At 37.6% G+C, this 26,611-nt stretch overlaps 1 protein-coding gene across 2 annotated transcripts in view; it reads right to left on the reverse strand.

The window, feature by feature from the left end:
* The window catches only part of LOC131785453 (kinesin heavy chain), a 31,673-nt gene extending 7,161 nt beyond the window's left edge, over positions 1-24,512 (reverse strand). For both annotated transcript variants that reach the window (XM_059102339.2, XM_059102347.2), the window contains exons 1-26: positions 24,066-24,512; positions 23,872-23,959; positions 19,388-19,461; positions 18,131-18,235; positions 17,577-17,625; positions 16,995-17,050; positions 16,318-16,405; positions 14,652-14,776; positions 14,439-14,543; positions 13,747-13,804; positions 13,206-13,296; positions 12,864-13,012; positions 12,373-12,542; positions 11,790-12,065; positions 11,007-11,111; positions 10,813-10,857; positions 10,474-10,572; positions 10,215-10,310; positions 9,445-9,562; positions 7,739-7,815; positions 3,871-3,980; positions 2,852-2,891; positions 2,641-2,702; positions 2,251-2,311; positions 1,455-1,526; positions 1,059-1,166 (exon numbers count right to left, since the gene is read on the reverse strand). In XM_059102339.2, coding sequence (XP_058958322.1) covers positions 1,059-1,166; positions 1,455-1,526; positions 2,251-2,311; positions 2,641-2,702; positions 2,852-2,891; positions 3,871-3,980; positions 7,739-7,815; positions 9,445-9,562; positions 10,215-10,310; positions 10,474-10,572; positions 10,813-10,857; positions 11,007-11,111; positions 11,790-12,065; positions 12,373-12,542; positions 12,864-13,012; positions 13,206-13,296; positions 13,747-13,804; positions 14,439-14,543; positions 14,652-14,776; positions 16,318-16,405; positions 16,995-17,050; positions 17,577-17,625; positions 18,131-18,235; positions 19,388-19,461; positions 23,872-23,959; positions 24,066-24,194 — 2,556 coding nt within the window. In that variant the 5' untranslated portion in view covers positions 24,195-24,512. The remainder of the gene's footprint in view (positions 1-1,058; positions 1,167-1,454; positions 1,527-2,250; positions 2,312-2,640; positions 2,703-2,851; positions 2,892-3,870; positions 3,981-7,738; positions 7,816-9,444; positions 9,563-10,214; positions 10,311-10,473; positions 10,573-10,812; positions 10,858-11,006; positions 11,112-11,789; positions 12,066-12,372; positions 12,543-12,863; positions 13,013-13,205; positions 13,297-13,746; positions 13,805-14,438; positions 14,544-14,651; positions 14,777-16,317; positions 16,406-16,994; positions 17,051-17,576; positions 17,626-18,130; positions 18,236-19,387; positions 19,462-23,871; positions 23,960-24,065) is intronic.
* Positions 24,513-26,611: the final 2,099 nt, after the last annotated feature.

Genomic DNA, 26,611 nt, shown 5'->3' on the forward strand with positions numbered 1-26,611 from the left:
TGATTTGAATCACTTTTGAGTCTCATCCACGGCTTGAGACACCAAATCTATCTCTCGAAGGCTCTGTTGGTGGGCTCTGACGAAGGGCTGACGCTCGAAACGTTAGCTATAAAATCTTCTTACAGTGGCAAATTTACATTATCAACTCAGTTGATGAAAACAAAGTAACTTATCTCTGATGACTAACTTGAAAAAAATGAAAAGGAAAAACACATTGAACTCTGCCACTGAAACCACATAACATGCCCGTATTTGCGCTTAAGAGGTTGTCTACCGCAGTTTCTGCAATTAGATGAATCACGCAGGCACATGAATTGCTTCTAACTTACGATCTATCAGAGGAGAGACGCATAGATAACCGTTCTATGAAACAAATAGACTCCATGTTGCCGTGGGCTTGCCCGTATCACATTACGAGACGCTAGAACGTGTAATGAATATCAGAGCTAGGTCTCGTGTGCCACTATTTTTTACTCTTAAAACACTTTGACGTCATATGTGATCTACCACTGAACAGACGCACCGCACCATGGAATCCATTTGTTAGGTAGATGATAACTTTGTCGTCGAAGTCTCCTTCATTAGTCCTCTAAACCAAAAACTGACACACTAGTTTTTTTCGCGAGATCTCTCAGAGGAAGGCTTGTCCACGAAAACTTTTACAGGTGTAAATAACTTGCTGGGACACGTACAAGAAATTAAAACGGGCTTAGGGAAAACTCCAATTCAGTAAGTTACCCTTTACAAGTGTCTTCGACATCCTTTTTTTGTTGCTGTCCGCGGCCAAGAATTTTTTTGGCAAAGTGGATTTTTCAAAGGAAATTTCTCCGTATCAGTAAAGCTTTAACTGATTCAGACGTTGTGAATGCCGTGCAAAAAGGACCTTTGTGGGAAACTTGCTCACAATTTCAAAATATACTTTACGCAGCTTTCGGCCAAAACAGCAAATCACCAACAGGAACGAGATGAAATACCATACTCTCACAACGTGTTGAAGACAACATACAGCGATGTAATAAAGAGAATTTATGTTTCAAACGAAAGGCAGCAGTACTCACTTGTTTATGGACCTTCGTTAGCTGGTCCAAATTATTCTCTAAAAAAGCAATCTTCTGTTTTTGTGCTTGGCTTCCTCCTTCTTCCTCTGAGTCAGTATCCGAGTTGGTCTGGGAAAGAGGAATTAGCAATGAGTTAGTCAACGAATAAAAGATCTACAGATTCACGTGTTTGACACGCGCACGGCATGAACAGCACTGAAATGAGATGACGATATGTCGTAGGCTGACGTGACAGATTGTGTCGGAAAGGGGGGGGGGGGGGAAGGGAGGGAGGGAGATGGGTGGGTGGGGTCAGAAATGCTCCTTGTCGCTTGTGCCTCAGGAAACTGGGATATTCTCCGAGGGTACATGTTACTTGGATCATGTGCATAACTTTCTTTGATTGAAATAACTTACCACTTTTAATCGGGCCTGCAAATCTTTGACGAATAACTGCCGCAGTCGATACAGCGTCGCCAACTCTTTGTGCTGAAAGCAATATTTATTTAGTTAACATGAGTGTCTGCATTAGACCACTGTCGTGGTATTTGTAGTTAAGATCCTTCCACAGATTACGAATGACAACGTTGCTAAACCATGTTAAGAAAAGACCACTTTGAGTATAAGGGTCGTAATTTTTAAGTGGCGTTAGTGTAGAGAAGGACAAGCTGCCCGACTCCATTTTCTCCACCAAGAATCATCCTTCGCCATAAGAGGTTTAGTACCAGCCTCAATTACTACGACTTATAATCAAGAATGCAACTGCCATATATACTTTTAAATGAAAACAATCATTCAAGATATTTCTAGATTAGTTGTTTTGGGAATTGCTTTATTCAATTCAATTAGTTCCAAGTTTTTCATGACCCATGTGAACCCCGAGGTACTTTCGTCGTTACCTTGCAAGTAGTGACTTGCGATAAGTAATGACTTAGTAATGGCTGTGTGTCAGAAAATACAATGAAAAGATCGTAGTACAGATTACTAATCAGGGGTTTCAATAACTTTTTCCATAAGCCGCGGCCAATCGTGTACTAGGCGGTTGTGCCCGGAAAAGGGCTTAAAGGCAAAAACCAAACACAAGAGCCTGCTCGTAGGCTAAACAGACGGAGATAAGAGGTCTTTTAAGCGGTAGTAGACCAGCAGTCACCAGCTTTTATCGAAACCCCTGCATAACATATTACGCATGCCTTGTCTTCATGAATGCACATACCACAGTCTCCTCAAGTCCTTTGAGGTCTTTCTTGGCCTGTTCTCTTTTCTCTGCTTGGATGCTGAGGAACAAAACTTCACATTAAAAAAACTCTCAAAGAAAGTACATCACGATATTGAGAGTTGCTTCTGGACTGCCAGGAAAATTTATGATGAGCTACGTAGGACACTAATGGGTTCATTTGTGGCATGCGTCCTGCGTACCACTAGGATCAACAGTGTCAAAATATTTTTGAGACTAGATAGAATAAGAAAGATGGAAAATTTTGAGCTTTCTCGTGAAATAAATTACTTTACGAGTATATCTAATAAGGAGGTTTCAGTTTTCAACAGGTAATCATCTAAAGTATTCCTCGGACTTACAAAAATACACCTCGTTTCAAATACTCACCTCATTTCGGCCAATCGGCTAGATTTCTCCTCAAGTTCTCGTTTCAGCGCTTCATTTTCAAGCTGAAGTTTAAAAAAATATGAACATCAGCGACAACAATGGTAGCAAAGTTAAAGTGCATCACAAAGTCCATAAATTTTCGATGAATAGTAGAAATAACCAAACATGGTAATTCAGGACAGAGCGATTCATACAGTCATGAAGTACTGACCATAAGGTGATCTCTCTCCAAACCTTGCTTCTGATTGGTCCTGAGAAAAAAAGCAAAGGTTTGATCGTTAGATAACGGTGGAAGCATCAGTAGTGGGTCTCAGAGAGGTTTCATGGGGTATATATGAAATACACGTCAGAATTTGCCATGGTAACAGGACATCAACCAAAAAAGTGACCGCAAACTCAACAAGTAAATTCAACCACTTCTTATATGTTCACTTCAAAAACAAAACCAAAAGAAACGAACCAATAAATAGATGGCAAGGTTATCTTAGAAACCGATAGGCGACGAATCTTGTGAATTGAGATCAAGGACAGGAAACGTCTTTTTGGATTGATTCTTCAATCAATGCCTGGCCAATTTAAGTTACTCAAACATGTCCCAGAATGCTAGAAATAAACGTCTCCGAGAGTTTCAAATCACAAATTTTCCAGGGGGGGTGGGGGGGAGAGAAACAGGCCCTTGAATCCCTGATAAAGGCAACATGGGCAAACACTTGCTTTGCAACAAGCCACCCTTTCAACAGCCTACTCAGTTCATATTATACATCTACTTCATTTTCTAATGACAAGCTGGGATTCCTTTACAGAAATCAGTGCCATCGCCGATCGTTACATGAAATGACCGGAAAATACAAAAGCAGCCGGTCAATTCTTAAATATGATTGGCTGAAAGCGTAGCATAGTAGTAAGCGAGGGTGGCCGTCTCTGATTGGCTTTGAGGAGTTCACCTTGAACTTCACACATCTTGAGTCGGATTATAGCTTGTTTCAGGCGTTCAGTTGGTAAAACGAAGTGATATAATAAACGGCGCGATGGTAGCAGCGGAGCGAAAAAGCGAGGAGGTTTGGGTCGGGCTGTGCGACTCGACTCAAGTCTCCCTCGTTTTTCCACTCCTCCGCTACTATTGTGCCGTTTAGTATCGCGCCTCGTTTTATTCTCTGAACGCCTGGAACACGCTTGTGGAATTACAATCGAACGAACTTCTTATCGTAAGTTGTCATTTAACAAACTTACTCCTTGATTGATGCAATAGTAGCCTGCTGTAATTCAATCTCATCTCTGAGAGTCGACAACTGTTTCTGGTGTGCCTCTCGATGACTAATCATTTGCTTCTCCAGTGCAGACTGCAACGAGACACAAACACCACTATATCTTTAAACTAGAAAGAACTATACAAAAACAGACCGCACTTTCTATCGTTTACTGACCGGCTCGTGTTTTACAAACTCCTTTCGTGTTCTCCCAGCATCCCAGGTGGGTTATTACGCCGGTAAACCAATAGAAATTACGATCTATTGCTTTTATAACACAAAGTTTAATTCTCTATGGGTTTACCTGTGCAATTAAAGGACAGGTTTTTGACAAATCAGGACACTAGCTGTCTCACATTTATTTCATTAAAAAAAAAAAAAAAAAAAAAAACGATAAGCACCGAGCGCTTTAAACTCAGGAAATTCCCCAGCTCATCGATCTGTGATAACTTACACACTAGAAATGAATTCTCCGAAATTAAACTAAGACTTTAAAAATGAAGCGTAGAAAACTGACTTCAGGTAGTACTGTACGCTGTAAATAATGTAAGTGTCGAGCAAGGTCTATTTGTTAAAACTTTATGAAAGCAGAAAAATACTGCAATACATGTAGAGTAGGTAATGTTTGGCACCACTCGCTCATTTGTAAATGCAAGAGGGTCTTCTACAGCCATGTAACGCTAGTGTTGTAATATAAATTTTACGTGACATATTGAAGCGCGATGTAGTGTTAATGTCGAAATATTGTGCTCAATGATATTTGTTTCTTGAATTTGAAAAAGAAAAAGCAAGAATACAAATAACTGACAAAATCCTTGAAGTGTAAAGCAGTTTGCACGGGGAAAAAAAATTCAAAAATCACGAAGAACCTACATTGGAGCTCTGCATACCGACAGAACAGAAGTTACGTGACCTATTATCAGTTTAAATCAATTCTAATCTTCAGCAATAATTCTTCTCTAGACCCAATAACACCGTTTAAGGATCCGCCAAGGCTTCAACCCTTTCCTTCGGCAGCACCACATTTTGAAACCGTTGCGAGTCTAAATCGCGTGTGAGGCAACAATACTTTAATTCCGGGTTGTATTAATATTTACCACCTGCTAGGATTAACGGAATTGGAAGGTCCTTCCCCACATTGGAAACCTCAACGAAGACAAAATAATTTCCAGAATCGTCACAAATTTTAGATTATATTTTAACCGAGAAACTTCTAGTAATCTGTCTTTGTTTATAAAATTTTCAGTAGAGACTATTTATAAACCAATGAATCACTCTGTCAAAAACCCGCCGACCAGGTTAGAGATTACGATTTGAAAAACACAATCAAATACAAAACAAAAAGATTTTTCTTTAAAGATCAGCCACATGAGCACGATAAAAAGTTATTAGGCAATAGGAACTAAATCAATCGGCTCATAACAAATCGAGAATGTGCCAAATCATCACAGCCACCGTAACGTTTACTTACAAATCACTTTCTGGGCGTGTGTAGAAAGTAGATACAAAAACTGTTATGCAGAGAAAGGTTTCTGCGAGAACACTTGAAAACCCACAAATACTGAATGTTAACGACTTAATCTTCCAATCCCAATCGAGGTTTCAAAATAAACTTATCATCAAGTATTTTCATTAAAATCTAGTCGGGCTAATTAACTACTTCTCTCCGAACTGACTACCAAATTGAAATCCAAACAGTGGATTGTTCAAAAACGAAAACAAATCTTTTAGAACTATGTTTTGGAAGAAGAAAAAAGAAGGAAAACGATAACATCTTTTTTTTTCTGAAGAAAAAAACCAAATGTGCGTTTGTTTTAAAAAAAAAAAAACGCAAATTGAAAACAAAATGCTCGACAAGAAATATTCAAATTTGAGAAACTTTCTGTTCGTGAGTGATCAAAATTAGATTTTTCACTGTAACTTCTAAAACCACTGACATCAATAATTCAAAACAAGACCTTAAACGGCTAAAATCTGCCGTGATGCAATTTTTCTGTTATACACAAAGAGAATTGTGGCATCCAATTGCCCTTTAATGGCTCACATACATTGTTTCAGTTGTGCGACTTGAAAGCTCGGGTATAACCCAACTTTCACTGTCGCCTCGCACAAAAAAGAAACGACATACAAATTTATTTTATATACAAACCCTGGGCTTTGCGTTCTGAAGCACTTCGTCAATAACATTGTTTAACGAGTCTAGGACACAATCAATTGAGGATTCACTGCAATCGGAAAATCGCCAACCACAGTTCTTGTTTGTAAAACCAACGCCAGAGTATTGAATGTGTTTGCCCATGTCATCGATCTAACATCACGTGAAACCACGCAGGATCACGAAGAATTTATGTCACATTTTGCACGAAACACTAGGCGCCTCTTTTTGCGCTAACATCGACGCAAGTTTTCTGCATTAAATGCGGCAAATTGCGTGTTGTGTTTTGACAAATCTGCGAGGAGAGTGAAATGACATCATTTGCAAGTCAAATCATCAGTGCAGGCGTTTTTAAACAACAGACATATCAAGCACATTGTTTAGCTGAAAGGTCATTTTTCAAAATGCGTTGAAATACAGAAATTCAAGGCCATAACCCTCAAATGGGTCAACCTTTTATTCTTAAGTGACATATCGCCAAATGCTGACTAATACTGATTATTGAACGCTCTTTAAAATACACAATCCAAAGAAAAACAGAGCAACATCAAAGCATAAACAACGTCGCAGTTTTTCTTGAAAAAAGAAAAAAGAACTACAAAAAAACTTGGTGCACCTTGTGAAACAAACCACAGAATTCATGTTCAACGTTTTTAACAAGACCGGATTGTTTACCTATAACGTGTCGCCAAACTATCGCTAGCCGAAGGCAAAATTTCATTGGGAAAAAAAATTTACCAGCCACTTCAAGATAAACCCATTTTAACGTATAAACCATTCATTCTCAGAGAGAAAAGTCAGAGAAAATTTCTTGAAAATGCGGAAGATGCTCAATAATGCACGATAAACTCATCTGCTAAAAGCTTCTCAGGTCTCAATGAAGATTAATGGGAAAAAGTGTGCACAATTTTCCTTCGAATTCCTTTTAACATAATGCACAAGTTTCACAAATAATACTTAAGGCAGCGAATTAAAAAATAATTTCAATAAGTTTAAGAAAAAGTTAAGGTTAAAAACGAAAACAAAAGGTGATTACTTAAAAAAAAAACCACTTTGCTTATTACCCAAAATAGCAACCAGAATTCATCTAATTCTATCTATGCAAGATGCATCAAAAATTTGCCCTTGTCACTTCAACAGTACTTTTGCTGACAAGTTGCTCTTAAACGTCGCGTGATTTTCAGTGTGAAATGTTTCAGGTATATAGGGCGAGCGGGAAAAAAACTTATTGGCGTTTTAAGAAAAAAAAGGAAAAAAGAAAGAAAGAAATAGAAGAAAAAGAAAAAAAAGAAAAAAAAGAAAAAAAAGAAAAAAAAGGAACAGCTCTGCTCTCTTATCTTTGGTATTGTCAGGTCATTTGCCGTGTTTCGCCTGGTTGGCCAGTTCTTGGTGAACGACCCTTCTAAGAGGAGAGGGAGATGTCTTACGGCCAGTTCCGAAAGCGGGAAAAAGCACGCGATATGAATTACACGATTGGTCGAGAGCAAAAAGAAATCACTGGATTGGTTTGTTTATGAAAAGTACGGGAAATATGTTAGTGCTGGTTGTGAACGCGGTAAAAGGCGAGACACCTGATTGGCCGAAAATACAAAGCCTTATTCTGATTGGCTCCTTGATGCTTTAATCCTCCTAGATCGCCTAGATCGATATGTGAGTGATTACATGTCATTAATACAGCAATCTTTTAGAGTAATACCTGAATTTCACCCGCTGTGTGAAGCAAGCCTGCGTGCTCCTCCTCTTTGTCTTTCAAAGCCAGAGCGTGCATCTGAGCTGTAAAACAATTGAAATATTTGTGTAAGAAATCATTCAGTCACCCGGCCATCGCTTTGTCACAAGTCACGAAACGGTAACGAAAGCCTGTTGAAGAAGGTTGACACACAACTTCGCAGGAAATAATAAAGTAATTTACAAAAAATGTAACAAGAGAACACGGAGATACGTCGTTTTACACCGCGTTTCCATTCCTGTATATTTCTTCGTTGCACTTAAAACCCTATTAGCTTATTCAAGCGCATACGCTTACCGAAAAAAAGTTATGTATTTCCCATGTTATACGGGCCGTAGCTTTCATCGATCACTTGTGTGAAGGAATGTCCCGTAAGACAAGTTATTTCCCTGAATATAATCCACTGTTTACAAGTTTAATTTCCTGAGATGTTTTACATCTAATGGTAGGAATGCCAATTCTGAGAACTGTCTAATCGGTTATTTCTTCATGAACCAATCCACGAGACGCATTTGGTCACGTGTATAAGCTTTCATATCACTCGTAATTGGGACAGCCACTCAGAGTGCGAGATGAATGATGTTAATCTGACAGTCGAATATGGACCAAGAAAAATACACGAACGAATGTTCCACAAAATAAAATTTTCATACCACTCATTGAAAATCATCGGGAATTAAGCTAAAAATCGTTAATGCATTATTCGTGGTGCATCAATTCATGCACTTAATGTATCGAAACAAGGTCTGCAAATATGCAGGAGAATCATAACCTTTAAATAGATCAGTCAAAAAAAACATTCAGTCTCATATTGCTTGTTCGCACACAAGTGTGAGGTATATTGGACCTCTATTATATTTCAGAGGCTTTAAAATTCTTAACCGTTACTTGGTAAGTGCCTTGAACTTTTTTATTCGTATATTTGTGTTTTATTTTGGTTTTTTTGTTGTTTGTTTGTTTGTTTTTTTTACTTTTTCAATGAGTCAACAGACTCTTCGGACAAATAGCTCAATAACTCAATCAGCCAACAGCTTGTTACAACAACTTATTTCCTGTTCTCAACACGCCCACAAAAATTCGTCAATTCCTTCTAGATTGTTAACCCTTAAACAAGCAAATTCGGAAGGCGAAACTGCTAGCGATATCTTTCTCTTTTACTTTTCATGGAACTTGAATAACTTCCAAATATCTTTTAGTATTCCTTATCCTCATTAAACGTCTCTTGGACAGAGCAATCAGATTACTTGTCGAAACGAAGCGCGGATCACTTCGAGGAGAGGGATAAAAATAATATATAAATAGAGAAATTGGGAAAGAAATAAAAGATAAAGCTACGAAAAGAGGTTTTTTCACAAAGGTTATTTCTATTGGCTCCTTCTACTACGGCTAACGGACTCATTTGCTTTTTAGGAATAGTAAAGGTCATGTAACCGATTACCAAAAAATGCGTTCAACATCACGAAGAGATTACATGGAACTTCTCCTCAAAATTTCAATACAATATCCAGCAAAGACGTAATGAGAAGAGAAAATCTCATCAGCAAAAGGATGTTGTCTAGATGCGACACTAATTTCTCTTAACTAATCCACAAGGAATGTAGAATAACATTTTTAAGTGGCTGGAAGAGAAAATTCCGGGTTACATCTTAAGAGCAAACAATTCTGTATGTTACCTTTTGCCTTTAGTTTGGCTATTTCTTCGTTCAGAGAATCAACGGCTTCTTCCAGGATTCTCTTTTTCGACTCCATCTCCTTCATGTCTGCTTCGAGTGTTTTCATCTTAGCTTCATACTGAGAATAAGAAAAAAAACAGGCAGGTAAAAATAAAATAAAAGACAAGTCCCTTGTCTCCAGAAAAGCGCTTGTCTGTGGAGTGTTGTTAAACCAAAAATCACCACTACGTAACTGATTAAATAGAACTCTTTCGATTGAGTATCGTAAAACATTTACCGAAGTTACCGGAACAGCCAATCAGAAATAGGCAAAAATCACAGGGAGCCAATGAGAGGGCAAACTATGTAAAGCGCGGGAAAACGCGAGCGACCAAGGCGCGATTGATTTCAGTTTTACCTCCGATTGGTTGAGAAAGTGGCGTTAGTTTTGTGGACCAATCACAGAGCGAAGTAAAGCATAACCGAAGCGATTCGGGATCACTTTCGTCCTTCATTGAAAAATGACTATATAAGCAAAGTGCCTGAAGGATTACACGTTAATTTACAGAGGTGATGGAAAATTCTACTTGGCGGATAGTATTCTTCAATTTCTCAAGTTCGTCTTTGCAATCTGTGTAAATATTTCCATTATTAGCCATCCTTCCATCTTCTTGGTTTATAATCGCGTCTTGTGTGTTTTGCCATCTTACAGATCTAGTATTTACTACTCTCCTTACAGCTGGATGTCATTTTGCTGGACAAAGACACTGATTCTAAATATAATAGTGTACCTGTGATATGAGAAGCAGTGATTGATTGAGTTCTTTGTTCTTTCCATCTAGTGACGACTTTAAATCACTTTCGGTTATCTCTAGGTTACTAGAACGCTACATAATAAAGACGAAATAAAAACATATCAACAAATACAAAAAAGGTTAATGAAAAACGTAGCAGGCCACAAAACAGCATACTCAAGTAAGAGCGTAGATTCCTTTGCCAGAATGGACGGAAATTCAATCTGTCTAGACCGTAGTTGATTGCAATACTTACCACTGAAAGGGTTTTAACCTCCGACTTTATCTTATTCACATACAGACGGGCGACGGTAAAATCTTCGTCCAAATTGCCACTACAATCAATATTCGGTTTCTAAAAAGGAAAGAATCAATCGAATCAAACACAAAATATAGCACAAAATGTAGTACACATACTGTTCGAATCACAGGCAATAAGAGGTTACATGTAGATATTGTAACCAGTTCTGACTGATTCACCGCCGCAGGACACCCAAGGGAAAAAAAACCAATCAAATCATAAAACTGATGAAAGGCCATGAAATGATAATAAAAAAAAATTGATCCTTGTGTAGTTCAGGGCTCATCTTAATACCTTCATTTCAGCCGCGTTTCCTCCGATAACGTTACCAATTTCGCCCTGGAAGAAGAAAAACAAATAAATCGTTTATTTGTTATGAAGACACCACAAGACGAGACATAGTTCCGTACAAGTCCACCCACCGAAGGTAGCTAAATTCAAAACTGAAGTAGAGACCGAATTTACGAAGTGTCGACGTTAACACTCACCAGATCTGACAACAGGCTGTTCATCATCTCAGCTAGTCTCCTCCTCAAAACAGACGAACTGTCTTTAATTTCTAAAAGTTCCTTGGAGACGTTGTTGAGTTGCATCTGTTAAAAGATATTCATTTCGTTTTTAACACCAATTTTGCATCTCTGGTGTTTAAAGATAGCTAGCACGATGGCCTGAAGGTTAGCACACTGGACTCCTTGAAGAGAGGGTCTGGGTTGGAGACTAAGCAAGGTCAATGTGTTGTGTTCTTGAGCCAGATATTTTCCTCTGACGGTGCCTTTTTTACTTTTTTCAAGTAAATGGTACCAATTTTGATTTGGGAAAAGAGGATTCATTACGAAACTAAAACGACACCTTACAAAATGAACAAAGCGGGAAACATTGCCCAGTGCGGGAAAGATCAACTTGAGACCTGGTTGTTCTACAAACTTGCTAAACGACTTACCCTCAAAACACTGAAGAAAAAGTATGTCCCTCAGAGGGATACATATCCGATGAATAGCGCTATTCACCCTTAGAACAACAGAGGCGTGATACCTAAATATCTAAACTTAGGGGTTCCAATAACCGCAAGGCGAACCCAAACACAGGAGCCTGCTCGCAGACTACACAGACAGTGGTAAGAGGTCTCAAAGGTGGCGGCAGACGCCGGTTACCAGCTTTAATTGAAACCCGTGTAAACTAAAAAAAACACCGAAAACCGAATACTGAATACCGCAACTTAACTGAGGAGCAGATACAGTGAGTGAATATAATAAACTGCCACAACACTCGACCTGTTTCTGGGATACTTCTTCTGACAGTTTCTCGTTGTCCTTTGTTTTGGTCTCAACCTCTTGAAGCTTCTGATCATAATTCACCGCCAGCTCCTCCAGAGCTTGCAGCACTTCTTTGACTTCAGTCTTTGACGTCTCGCTCTCAGTCTGCATGGAAGAGATCTGCGACTGGAGCTTTTCGCTGTCAACTTGAGTTGTCTTAAGGGCTTCTTCTTGGTCAGCCATTTGTTCCTTCAGCTGGTTGATCAATCGTGCCTGGTTTTGAATTTCTTCATCCTGCAGAGGATTGAATGAAAATGAAAATGACGATTGATTGTTAGAAACAGTATATTACACCAAAACTACACCCTCTTTTCATCTCTCTTACAAAGTTTCTTTAAATTACCTATTGTTTCAGCCAATAAAATGCCTTCTAGATTTGAAAAGAATATAAAATTTGTATGGTTGCGGCTATATGTTACACCATAGTCAAAGAACTGTCTGTAAAGTCAGTTAAGAACAATTTCAGACTCTCATTTCTTCGATGAAAATAAGCTACAGGAGTATTTTTCCTGCCACATCAGTGAAGGGTTTTTCAACTCACCTTCTCATCCAGCTGAATGTACAGCTTTGATTTCTCGTCCTCGAACTTTTTTCTTTCCTTGTCGCTGACAGCCGGCTGTGATGGAGCCAAGAGTGCCAGACTCTCAAACACTTGCGAATTGCGATTATCTTTTGCGTTCGTCGTCTGTTCATCAAGGGGGACTGACTCGCCTGCAAGAGATGCAATAATTCCATTAGCCCTTTTTCTTTAGGATATGACTTGGTATTTTCTCAAATCGGTTTGAATTTGTGCAAACGATCGCAACGACAATGTCACTAAAACGTGTCACTATAGCGTGTTTCTGCCATGTTTCATGATGACCTTCCACTTGTTACATCTTTGTTACGGCCCTTAGCTACTTTACAACTTCCTCGAACTGATTTGTCTGTCTATTCTCGATAGCTGTCTACTAAATTAACCCTCGTTGATGTAACGAGAAGTTACAAGTTGATCACGGAAAGGAGGGTGAAAGCTTGTCAATTCTCCCTTACCTCCGCGCCATCTTTGCAGTTCTTGTTCATATCTGCCCAGAGCTCCTCTGAGTTTGGAATTCTTTTCCTTCTCCTTCTCGAATCTTCTCTTCCACTCTTCAGCCGTGAGTTCCTCGTTGACTACCACAACATTCTTGATGGTTTTTGCCCTAAGGTGTTCAAATTACAGTCTATAGGCAGTGTGCAACACTAGACTTGAAAAATATCCCAACTACTTGTTATGCACCTTGCTTGAAAATTTTCAATTTTGTGCAAGGGGCCTTAAATCATCCTTACATCTTATTGGTGTTAGCTGCTATTGGAAATTTCAGAACAGTACATAATGTTCAACTGTAAACGTACCTCTGACCAAACATGAGAGTTGATCGTGTTTCTTGCTCATTGAAAGATGATGGAGAGCAACAAATTATAATGGTTGTTCTAGCGTTACCACCTGTGAAAAGAAAAATTAAAGCATAAGAGATTGGCCAATCCAGAAAATCATAGTTGAATGTCATCCCAGTGAATCTCGTCGATGACAATGCACAAGATCAAATTTTTCTCTTGTTACTGATGTTACAAAAACGTCAACAACAGCAACAGCTGCATGGCCACGCTCACTGTACACTGGTTTATCATGTCAATTTTAGCAACTAGGCAAATTTTAAAAAGAATTCATTGCAAGCCCTTGTCCCCTACATAAAATAGAAATTTTTTTTCAGAAAACTTGCTGAGTTTGGTTCCATATCCAATGATGCATGTGTATCCACAGAAAACCTTTTTTTTTCTGTGATTGAATGAAAAATGAGACAGAAGGTTCTTAAGAAACAAAACTACAGGACTGAGCAAAAAATCAAATCAAGCACACCAGTTGCATGCAAATATTTCATTAGCTAAGCCTTACCTAAACTCTCTTGCAATATTCTTGTCATTTTACTGTCTCTGTAGGGAACATGAGTTTTCTAAAGGAAAAGATTGATAAAAAGAAAACTTAAATTCAACACAACACAGTCACGAGTTGCAACACACAAGGTGCACAATTGGGGCCTCCAGATTCAAGAATGTACCACAACCCATCAAGTTGATAAAACATGATTATCATGTACTTCATTTGTCTAGGCCCAGTTGTTCAAAGGGCAGATAATGCTATCAAATGGATAAATTGCTCTCCAGTGGGACAATTGTTAAGAAAACAAACTGAGCTATCCATCAGATAGAGACATATTCAGTTGATAGTGCTATCCACCATTAGAACAACTGCAGCCTGGCCCTACACTTCCATCTCCTTACTGACATTCAAAGGTTAAGTGACAATTCTCAAGGTGCACTGTACTAACATGACATTACAAGTGACATACAAGTTGAGGGCAAAATTTTGACCAAACTATCACCAATTGTTTTAAAGACCAGAGGGAAAAATCTATACTCTCCATTTTTTTTCCAACTTTATCACTTTCCCTACCTTTTTCCAGATCTAGGAAACTATGCTGTAGCTTTCAGATTTAAGGTTTTTTTGTTAAAGAATTTTTGAACCGCACATGAACTAGTTTAATAGGTAACAATCACACGGATACAAATAAGAGGAAAACAGCTTACTGTTCCCTCAGCCAAGGCTGAAATAACATTTCCTAGAGCAGAGAGTGACTTGTTAATGTTCTTAGCTTCATCTAGGACAGCTCCTTCTGCACCAGTCTTGCTGACCTGTAAAAACAAGGGGGAGGGGTGGGTGAGCAGTTGCTCCAATACTGACACTGCAGGTATTCTGTAACATCAACATGTCCTTTTGTCAAGTATCTACAATCCACCAACCTTCTCAGATCCCGCTAAATCCACCAGATAAAGCTTGCCACTGAGCTTCTTATTAGTTTCTACATTTTCTTGTTTGATGTGGAGAAGAAATATACTATGGCTCCTTGAACTGTGTTCATTCATGTCTGATGAGGCAAGATTCATTAAACATGGTAAGGTTCCAATTCCTAGCTTCAGTGTCAAGACATTAGTTTTAATCTGTCAGGAGAATAAAGAAGCTGATTGCTGAGTCACACAGCTCTTGATTGTTAGATAGATTCTCCTTGTAATTCTCATAGGAAATGTACAGAGAACAGTATGAAGAAGTTGCAAACTTTTTTTTTTTAATCAGGAACAGATCTTTGGATAACGCTTGTTATCGGGAATACACAGACACCGTGGAGATGCTAAGGCGAATGTGACAAAAAAGTCGGCTTTGTTTGGGCCTCTTGTTATGCAAAATGGTTTTAAAGTGTGATCTACTAATGAGCTTCACTAAACGCGTTTGCGTTTGCGTGGGCACGCAAATGCAAACGCATTAAGTTCAAAACGCCAATGCGTTGGCTCTGCGTGGGGAACGTGTTGAGTGGTTCGCTTATCTTCGAACGGTACTGTACATGAATGTAAATCTATGAAAATCCTATATGTGAACTGCAGATAAAGAAATGAATACAGAGGCAATCTTCACAGGAATAAACACTACTTAACCAATGGTTAAAACAAGGCCTGAAAAAAATTCAGGCCAGTATGGGAATTGAACCCATAACCACCAAGATACCAGCACAGAGGTCATGTGTTCAAATCCTGTTCGGGCCTGAACTTTTTTTTTCCAGGCCTTATTTTCACTACTGCTTAAGTAGTGTTCATTACTGCGAAGACTGCTTCCATATTCATATTCAACTTATGTACTGATGTTAGGGTGTAATGTGTAAGGCATAAAAAGTATTTTTGCCATCCCTGGACGGAATACTGGCCCATCCCATGAAATCCCCCTTACATTTTCTTTGGATCCTGTAGCAGTTTTGCATTACCATTTATACGCAAAATGGATTCCTAATTGGAGAGGACTTGCCCAAGAATGAAATATCATCACTTTGATCAGAGTTCAAACTGCAATGTTCTGATTTATGGTCCAAAACCCAAGCAATAAGGCTGATTCATTTTCTTCCCTTTTAACAGAGCAAGTCTTAAAGGACTTAATTTACATTAGATTTGGATGGCCTGTTAAAATTTTGCATGGAGTAAGTGTGCATTATTTTCTCTCTTAACAGGAAAAAATTGTTGTCCAGCATGCAGATGGCCAAAGATATTCCATTTTCAAATTTCACAAACATTCTTACTACTGATCTGTTGACATTGACATAGGGTTGATCAATCTGTCATTAATTCTTTAACCCCTAAGGGTGACAAGCATCTAATTTCTCCTTACAATATCACCCTTGAATCACACATTAAGGTTAATAATAATAATGAGATTAATAATAATTAATTAATAATAATAATAATTAATAAATAATAATAATAATAATAATAATAATAATGATGAGATTAAAGAAAATGACTACCAGCCAAAGAAGCTCTTGATTGTTAAACAAATTCTCCTTGTCAGCACCTTAGGAATACTTTAGAGGACAGTAAAGAGAAAATACAAACTGATGCTATGGTGTAAAGGGTAAAGAAGACCTACTTGTTACTGCCACATGGCGATTATTTTTTCCCTCATCAATAATTTCCATGACCTCTTCTGGACTGGACACAAATCTCTCACTCGCTCCCTGCAAAAAGTAAAATTAATTGAAATTCTTCTGTTCAATCATGGTGGTATTTATATCGAACCCTTTTAATCCCAGTTTAAAAGGGATTTATAATCATGATAGCCTCCCCCCCCCTTGTTGATAAGCTTTTTGTTCTTATAACCTGTTTGCTTGTGGAATGTTATGTACTTGTTGACTGATTGGGAGGGCTGGCCAACAAATATCTGGCTCCAGATCAGGGCAATGGTTTACCAAAAGAGTTCAGGGGAGGGGAGGGGACATTCCTGCACCATGACCAAGAACCAACTATTTTGCCATCAGGGCTGACAAAATTCAGTCAATAAGTGATTTATCATATGATCAGTGGATGACCATGTTTGAACCAACAGTACACGTAATTAGGAAAACATTACACACACACACAAAGGTAGACTCACTCCAAGAACTCCCTACAGCATGCTAACATCAATTTTTTTTCACCTATTTGTTTTTTTCTTTACTCGCATGACAGACTTCTGACATGAAGGGTTTGAACTTGAAAGCTACAAAAATTTAATTCAATCCTTCAAGTCGGAAACATGCGACTCAAAATTCATTGATAAAGTCTCACCTTTACAAAAGGAACTCTATTCTTGTCTTCATGGACTGCTAAGTTTGTTTTGGTTACTGAAAAAGAATGTGTGATATACACAATTTACATGTAATGAGTAGAAAACATACTGACCATCTAAACAGGAGTTGTTGAAAAGCTTTCATGCAACATTTAGATTTTTGCAAAGACAGTTTAGATTGAGAGTCATTAATTAATTAAGCTAACTAGAGTAGATCAAAAGAATCGTTGTGGTCAATCAAAGCAAAGGAAAACATCACAAAGAACCCACCAGAACTCAAAGCACATGTGAACAGCCTAAAATACACAAAACACAGCCGACAAAGTCAGAGTTCAGTTCATTTTCAGTAGTTTGGAGTTTTGGTGTGGCAAACTAGAAAAATTTGTCAAGGGCAAATTTGCAATGAGGTCAAACCTCCATACACCTTCTGAGATCAATCAAACACCAAAAAGAGGAAAACTTGTAACATCCTGGAACAATTTGTATTGATTGTAAATTAAATACTGTGTTTGTTTAACAAAGCAACAAGAATTGTGCGGACAATATGTAATTTATAGTTACTGATGAAAAGTGTATCCTACCATCCAAAAGATCTCTGATCTTGTCCAAGTAAATCTCAAAATAAGAAACCTGCAAAAGGATGGTATTTATTTGAACTTTTTTTTTTTAATATTTTATCACTATATTATTACATCAAACATAGCACAAGTGCATTAATATAGGTAATATCATGAATTTGAGTGCAATTTGGTCCTAATAAGCACAAGTAAATTATTCAAAGACAACAAAATTGCACTACCCTGTAGGGCAAGTACAATTAGTAGTCTTCCAAAAAATCTACAGGTGTTATCACACCAAATTGTATGATAAAAAATTGGTCAGGATAATAATGTTATCAATAAAAAAACATCACAGAGAGTCAAGACAGATGTAAATTTAGTCAGCACCCACATGCTATTTGTAATTTGCACTTTGCACTTGTATTACATAAGAATGAGCTTGTTTTCAGCCAATCAGACACACATAATTTTTTCATGTACATTATTATCATAGTGAAAATATATAATCTCAAGAACATGAAAACTTCAGATTATATAACATAGTAACTTAAAACTTCTTTAACAAGACAATTTACCTTGATATGAAACTCCAGATTTTCATCCATGTTATAAATGTAATTAAATATATCTTGCACAATGCGAGGAATGATTCCTTGATTAACTGGATCATCAAGGCGACCCTACATATGCAAACACAACAAACAAGTTACCGTATTTCCCCGTGTATAATACGTGCCCATGTATAATACGCACCCCGATTTTTGACCAAATTTTTCATAAACAAAAGTTTTCAGAGCAAAAAAAAACGTTAATTCTTCCTACAACTGACGTTTTGCAGTGGTAAGTTTCGTTACCATTTCGAATTTCTTGTCGCTTGTGATTACAGTAATACGGTACGATCGTAATGTTTATCTCGTCAGCTGTTTCTTAAATACTCTACTAAATTTATTTATGGATCAAAATCGAAAATGTTTCATTAGCAGATTATTTAACTCAAGCTAATAAAGACTAATTACTACGAGGCTTTCGTTACTTTCTTTGTTGCGTTTGTGGATCGAAATTGAAAATGTTTCATCGGTAGATTATTTAGCTCAAGCCAATAAAGACCAATTACTACTGGGCTTTTGTTACTTTCTTTCTTGTGTTTATAACGTATGCAAATTAGGACGTACTTGAAAAACAATAGAAACAGCGTATAATATGCACCGCGATTTTGATGGTTATTTTCGTAGAAAGAAAGTGCGCATTATACAAGGGTAAATACGGTAATAATTACAAGCACCGGAACATTCCCTTGGGATGGGTTGGGTAGGAGGAAACTTCTCTTGACACTGATGAAAGGTTTAATACCCCAAACTAGGCAAATCCCCATGGAATTTACAGTAAGTATAGCTGTTTGTGAAAAGTGAAGTTCTATCATTTTGAACCTACATGTATTGAGAACTAGCATGTAAAATAATCAGGGAGTTGAAATATGCAAAACAGGACTGCACTGACCAAAGATTGAAACCACAATCAATGTTTCTAAGTCTTTATTGACCTAATGTCTTGGTCTGAGCTGTCCAAAGGGTTCATAGGCCAAGCAACTTCTATCAGATAAAATTGCTAACTCAAGGATAGCATGCTGTAGTCTATATCACTAACTATCAAGCTAACCCTGATTGAGAAGTCTGACACCCAACCATCATCTCCAAGATAGCTTTGTCCTCCCCTTAAACAAATGCATCCTGTTTAACTGGCCACATTAACTAATAAAGTTGTGTATGATATAGGTTGCAAATGTGACTGTCACATTTTCTTGAAAACCAAGTAATCTTTAATTCATAGCTTACCTCCATTGTATGGGTTTTCCCACTGGATGTCTGTCCATAAGCAAATATCGTTCCATTGTATCCATTGAGCACATCTGTGAAAAAACAAAATTATTGTTTCAAAACTGAAAAAATGCATTTTCCAGCTAAGTGAAAGTTATGCACAGAGACTATCCGCAATTTGTAATGTTTAGTTTCCCTTGTACTATTAACACATTGCAATTCATTTATCCTAATGCTGCCAATTTACCTCATACTCTTGTATAGGGCAAGGAACTGAGAGAGTTACATGTAAGCGTCTTGCCCAACTGACCCAACCAGAGCTCAATTCGAAACTGGATTTCTTTTCTGATAGGCCTATCCACTGGATAAATCTCCATCCAGTGGACAGCGCAGTGCTTTTTGCATCCACCTATCCTCTGGATAGTGGTTTATCCATTGGGATGCTAAAGAATCAAAGGTTACACCTGTATACTTGTCAATTTCTCTGGTAGTTTACCAGGTCCTGGTTGTTTGAAGGTTGGATAACACTTTTTACTTGATAAATCTCTATTTAGTGGATATTGCTATATGTTTTGCCATTACTTATCCACTGGAGAGCGATTTTTCTGTTGGATAGCATTATCTGCCCTTTCTACAACTGAACCCAGTACCCTATTTCAGTCAGGGGTGGAGAGATGCGCTGCAAGAATTGGAGTCCTGCCCAACACCACAATGACCAAGCCAGGGGTTAGATACAAGCATTACACTAAGGACCAGGCCACCAAATCTCCTACACTAGGGCCTGGTTACATTTCAAAGCACTTTACAATGGAGTGAGGGTTGACCTTGATTTACTTTGCCACTTCATATCAAAAGAAGTGAGACGTCACAAAAGTGACCTTTCAGGAAACTCCTATGTTCAGTATCAATAAATTCTAAAGCAGACAGAGAGGTACAGTAAAGAAAAATATCAATCATGAAATGTAAATTGACAGCTTATTTTTTTTTCAAATTCAACCCTTTCACTCCCACAAGTGACCAAGACAGAATTTCTCCTTACAATGTCAATACAGTATAAGCAGGCAGGTGATGAGAACAGAGAAGAATATCAATTATGGGATTATTAGTTAATCCAATACCAAATTCTCTGAACTAACATCATAAGAATTGTATGGCAGATAGTAAGGAGAATTACTAATTAGATCTTGGGAGTGAAAGGGTTAAGAGTAACAAGTATCCACTTTTTCCTTGCAATATCACCCCAGAATCACATATCAAATCCACAGGACGAAAGGATATAATCACAAAATTAAGAAGCTTTTAAAAGAACAGCATGGAGGATACACCTACTGATGTTAGGGTGTAAAGAGATGAGAAAAAATATCAACCACAGAATATTCTGTGATTGAACAAAAAAAAGAGATTTTAGAACTCACAAAGGAAAAATATCCCAGAGTAAAAAGGCTTATGAAGCAGTGCGTCTGAGTAACACAAGTGTAAAATAGTAATGATTTTAATGGTTGCCTTGCATGCCCTCGTTAAGTGTAATAACAAAAATTTCAAGAATAATTATGCTTTCTTATTGTTTTCTGTCTAGACAACTTCATCAGGCTTTCAAAAGAGGAAACCAACTTGTTCATCGTGAAAAAAAAGGCAAACTCTCCAGAGTATGTAAACAAGTTTCAAATAAAATTAAAAAATTTTAAAACATTCTCAGATCACACCCTACCTGTAGGTTGGTAATTAGTAATCAGTAAGACATAATTAAATAAATAAATATTCATGCATGTAGCTTTCTATATAATCAGTCTCATGAACATATTTTTTAAAATGAAAGGTCCTACCATCATCAATCTGAAAATCTATAAAAGTGTTTTTTTTAATTTTGAACGAAAAAAGGTAATTCCATAGACAAAAACAACTACATTGATTTCAACTGTTCCAGTCTGCTGTAACTAACCTGCTGATATCTTGAAATATTTAAAGGAAACATACTTTTCTCCACACAAAAATACAACAAAAATGTTTTCTGAAATTGGTGCACAGGCAACATTTAGCAATCTATTCCTTTGATAGATTTTAATACGGAATTCTTCACAGAACAACCTTGAAATTATGACTCTTAAATTAATGTTCAGAAAATCATGCAGATATGTTGATACACTTTACTCAAATCAAGCCAAGGACCCCTAGCAGAGGTTGTATGCAGCTCACAAGCATTACCTTACACCAAACAAACTTCACTTTTTTCCAGATTCAAGTGTAAATGCAAAGTGACATTTGAATTGATGCTTTCATGAGACTGATGCCAATTTAGAGTGCAATACTGTTTGATCTGTATTATCTTGTGTACAAAACAAAATTCATTGATATACACTTAAAAGCTGGCAGAAATGGAGCTTCAACACACAGTTTGCAATAATCAAAAAAGTCCAATTCTCAATTTCTCCTCAATTCACAAAATTAATGTAAAATGTTCACATGATCAAGAAAAAAAAAGCACCTCTTTCCTCGCACTTGAAAAAAAGAGCTGGTTTAAACTTGGTAAATACAGGTTGAGGCATAGCCAATACCAAACACTGAAAAATTAGTCTTAACAATTTGTACACCAACTCATTTCCCTTGAGGGAAAATATATTCTTTAGAGAACTCTTCTGAGTGAGATAATGACTACCAGAAAGTCATATTTCGATCTGCTCCCAAAGCAAAATAAACCTTTTTTTTCAAGTAAGATACCCCTCAGAGAAAATTATAGTGTAACTTACATGTAAATTATGTAAATTTCTTGAAATTGATTACAGTGCATGCAAAACTGAATTGTGTGTGAAGATTTCTGTGTACATAATGGGTATCTGTCTGGAAAATATTCAAAAGTACCTTAATTATGATGCTAATCTTAAGAGAGCTAAGAAACGGAATGAATGTTCGAGAAACCATTTCAAAGAAAAATACAAAACGCAAAAAATTCGACCTGTAACCTTTTTTCCTCATTCACACATTCCACCCAAAGTTCGAATTTATGTTCGTGAAGTACTTTATATCATCCCAGAAATTCAAAGGAAAACTTAATCAAATAAACGGCAAAACTCGTGCTAAAATTAGCTTTATATCGATCGTCGAAAGCCAAAGAAATTTGGTTATAAAAAAATTAGGACACCCTTCATCTAGGTTGCTTTATCAGATCTCACTAATCAGCGATCGATTTTCATAACAAGGTTTTAGCTGGCATGAATTACCATACGAAAAGAAACAACATTTCAACTATTTGGGACACATCTAGAATATTACAGAGCTGTTCAAAAACAGGGCTAAATACGCAAGACAATCTGATTTCCATTGATGCGAAAAGGTTCGAAATTCAATTGATTCGAAAAAGAAGCCAAGAAAAGGCAAAACATTAGAAATTAATTCAACAAAAAGAGGACACAGAAAGAGAAAACTACCCTTTCAGTGAGACCATGTGATCAAACACGAATATGTAAAGATCGTTTATTGCACGAGTGTTAGGTAGTACTATGGCTCACGATGGACAATACGAAAAATTTCCAAAACACTCCAATTAATGCGTTGACTCTAGATGTCGACGAAATACAGCCTTTCTCCTCAATATTTAAGTCTCTCTGAAACTGTACCTAGAATTGTTAATTCTATGGTTATACATATTCAAATGATTCTCCTTTCTCTCCAAGAGAGTTGTTTACCTAACGAGTGTGTCCACTGGAACCGCGCATAGAATTTCAAAACCTCACGAGAAGAAACTAATAAGATAGACTAAATACGAGGCCGGGCACTTCTAACTCCCCAAATTATCAACAAAAGAAATCCGATATATGTCTTTCATAAGCCACCAATGCAAAATCAAAGCCACAGTAAATGAATTAATAATACAGGTCTAAACTCGTGAAGAACATGGCAACTGCAATCTGCTGCCAAAAGGAATATTGACAACTTCTTGACTGTAAAGTTGACGGTCAAGTAACAATTTTTTTTAACTTAGACAAGATTTAAAGCACTGATTCCCGTTACCGCTGTTTATTCAGGTGCTCGAAAAACCAATAAATCTTTGTTGGATGACAGCGACAGCTTTTAACTCGTTTGTAAGCAAAATCATGAAAACATTTTTGCTAGGTAGCAATAAGTAGCTAGGAAGAGAGAACTACTTTAAAATGGCTGCTCTTAGGTAAGATCGTTCCCTGGATAACCTTGTGTTAACATCACTGTTTTATCTATATTTTGCAGACCACGTAGACACTGCGATTCATCTGAAAGTATGAAACATTTTTACAGTCGCAGAAAGCGTTGCGCTGAAACTTAAATTGAAAACAGACAAAAAGGCCCGTTGACTGCATACAATATCCTATCATCACGTTTCGTAAACTTCAAAGACCTTAAATCCTAAACGGTTAGAAGGCAAGGCAGCTTCTAAAAGTCCTGTTTTCGACGCCGGTGTAAACTATTACCCCACTCGGCTACCAAATAACAAAAAAAAAAGGTTTTGCATAAGAACCATTTACACAATCTACCTTGTACGATGACCTGGGCAGCTTCCAAATAAACTCTTTCCTGCGATGTGTTGGACTTGAATACGCGATCAAAGGTGTATGTTCTTCCCTAAAACACACAAGACAAAGATGAAAAGTTGTCGACGTCAAAAGTAATACCGGGATTATTACAAAAAACCTTGCGACTCAATTATGATAGAAAGTGGTTGGCTCACCGCATGAACACAAGTATCCGAAGTTGGAGTTGAAACAACACTCTCCCCTCCTGCCCGAACTTCTGCGTCGGATTGTGGCCGAAACCGAGCAAAAACCTTGATATTACACTCTCTGGGATCAGGATTCATGACTGTCGTAGCAAAATTTCACAAAAACCTCGGCGATCTGCAATAAATGACCAAGTTTCGTATGTGATTCATCGGCAATATTCCTCGTACGCGTACAACATAATTGCCGGTAAATTCACTCCATAAGGCCAAACGACTCCAAAATGGCCCCAAGCCTTGCTTAGATGTTTCCCTACAGAGTTATTAGTGTACAAAGATGACTTCTCGACTGTTACGACAGCTATTTCCCGATCATTTTTCCAGATAACGCTATGAATTCACCTAACGATCGATCGCTCCAAGTCGGCCATTATGTCCACCTCGGTTGACGCAGAGCATTATGGGTAGAAATACCTTAAACGTTTCGAAATGAAGGCAACTTTTTCTCGCCCCGCCAAGCCAATCACATTACTGTAAAGTAAACAATATTCGATTTAATAACATAATAAATAAGTGTGAATAATCATTTCAAAAGTGCTGCAGAATTCTGCCAATTATATCACACGTCTGCATCGTAGGAACAATGAAAGAATCAGCGACTCTTAAAATGCAGGGCAGAAACCACGAACCGGAAGTCACAACGAAATTGCGGTTTTAGAACCTCGGCTTTTCTCAAAAAATCCTTTTATCGGGTCTTGAAATCTTCACATTCTTGAGATCAAGATCCGTATTTCTGTGCAAAGATCGTAAATTAGCAAGGACTTAGTGGCAGACGTTTCGGCAATCAATGATTAGGCTTCTACTTCCAAACGCCCTGAAACAAGTTTTATATCTTAGTTTCAGAATTTTCTCTCAATCAGCGATAATTTTGATTCTTATTTTAATCCTCTTTTTCAGTTGAGCGAGACACTGACTTACAGCGCTAACTAGTATTATCTTGAAAAGATTTTATCATGCCTAAAATCAGATATCAAACTCTTGTTATGCGTGACAGCTAGGGCGGTGAAAACAATCGCTTAAAAATATTGGCCCCAGGCAAGATAAATTTGCAAATTTACATTTGCCTTGTTTAAGACCATTACATGAAGAATCATTTTTTGCAATATATTATTCAATCCAAGCCAATATATCTATTGAAGCTTTATGTTGGAAATATCGGCTTACAAAGAATCTCTTATCTTTCAGTGACACGGTTCTGATGAAGTCATTTGTATAACCAAAACTTCCTCTCAAGTATAATGCGATCGCAATTTTAGATATTTCAATGGAAATTCGTTTCAACATGTGTGCATTTATAACGAATTTCAGACACGATCACGCCTTGCCCGGCTGGCAAGAAATTGAGAGTGATAGTTTCAAAAATGATGTGCGTGAGGTAAGCAGCAAAAAAAGATGTCGATTCAGTTGCTATATTTGGCTCCGAAACATTGCATGCATGCAGCTGACGGCTTCCCCAGAAGAATGGTGCCAAGCTGGGAAAGTATCACGCGGTTACGAAAAACCTCAGATGAACAGGGATTAGGTTGTTTCTAGCCAAAAACAGCTATTAATTTATTTGCAGCTCAGAAGAGTTTGGTTTCGCATGCGCTCTTTTTATTTGAAGGACTGCGATAGTGTGGCAAGACGGACGGAGGTAAAAAGATCGCCGGATTTGAGCGCCCTCGAGGAAAAGAAGGCTTGATTGTAGGTTAACTATGATTTCACTTTCCTTGTTGTTAGATTAAAAAAATTACTCTAAAAATAATGTAGACCAAATAGAAAAAGTTTGACTGAAAAGTTTGCAAGTCACAAGTGTAGATCCATACAATACTGACAATACTGAAGAGATAAGAAGGAAGATTAGGCGATATACTGTTGACAATATTATTATTTAATTTTTTAGCCTACATCGCTACTAACATTCCTAATATACAATTAGGTACAAAAAAGTGTGTAAACGTGAGATCCTTCATTAAGAGAGATAGAATAATGAAGTATAATTTAGGAAATGGTACTGCTGAAAAAGCACTCTTTCTATAATTGGTAGGTTTCTCGTGAATCGATCCGGAAAAAGGCTGGTACCATTTCCGTTTCCGCCCAACACTTATGACTTCCGTTACGAGTGGGCTGCTTCCAGTTAACACACGAAATAAAAGCGGAAAAAAATTAAAATATTGACGAGGATTTAATAATCGTGCTGAAGCTATTTTTATCACGGGTATGGATCCTGAATTGAATAGTATTGGATCTAAAGCTATCCCTGTAGGAAACGTTCGGCGAAAGGTTTAGAGCAGCCTTACATTGGTGCAAAATTAAGCAAGCTCCGCACCTGGGGGAAAATTAGGAAAAGTTGGCCGAAACTTTCATTGCCGATAGTACAAAACTTCAATAAACGCAAGGAAGAAAACCAATTCATTCTAGAATAATTTTCACTTCTGCGACACTGCTGCGATGGCTTTCATCCCAGTCGATAAGCGGTTGGTGATTTTTTCATTGATCTCGGGCGGAAGATAGCCATG

This window comes from Pocillopora verrucosa, chromosome 10 (assembly GCF_036669915.1).
Source record: "Pocillopora verrucosa isolate sample1 chromosome 10, ASM3666991v2, whole genome shotgun sequence".
NCBI lineage: Eukaryota > Metazoa > Cnidaria > Anthozoa > Scleractinia > Pocilloporidae > Pocillopora > Pocillopora verrucosa.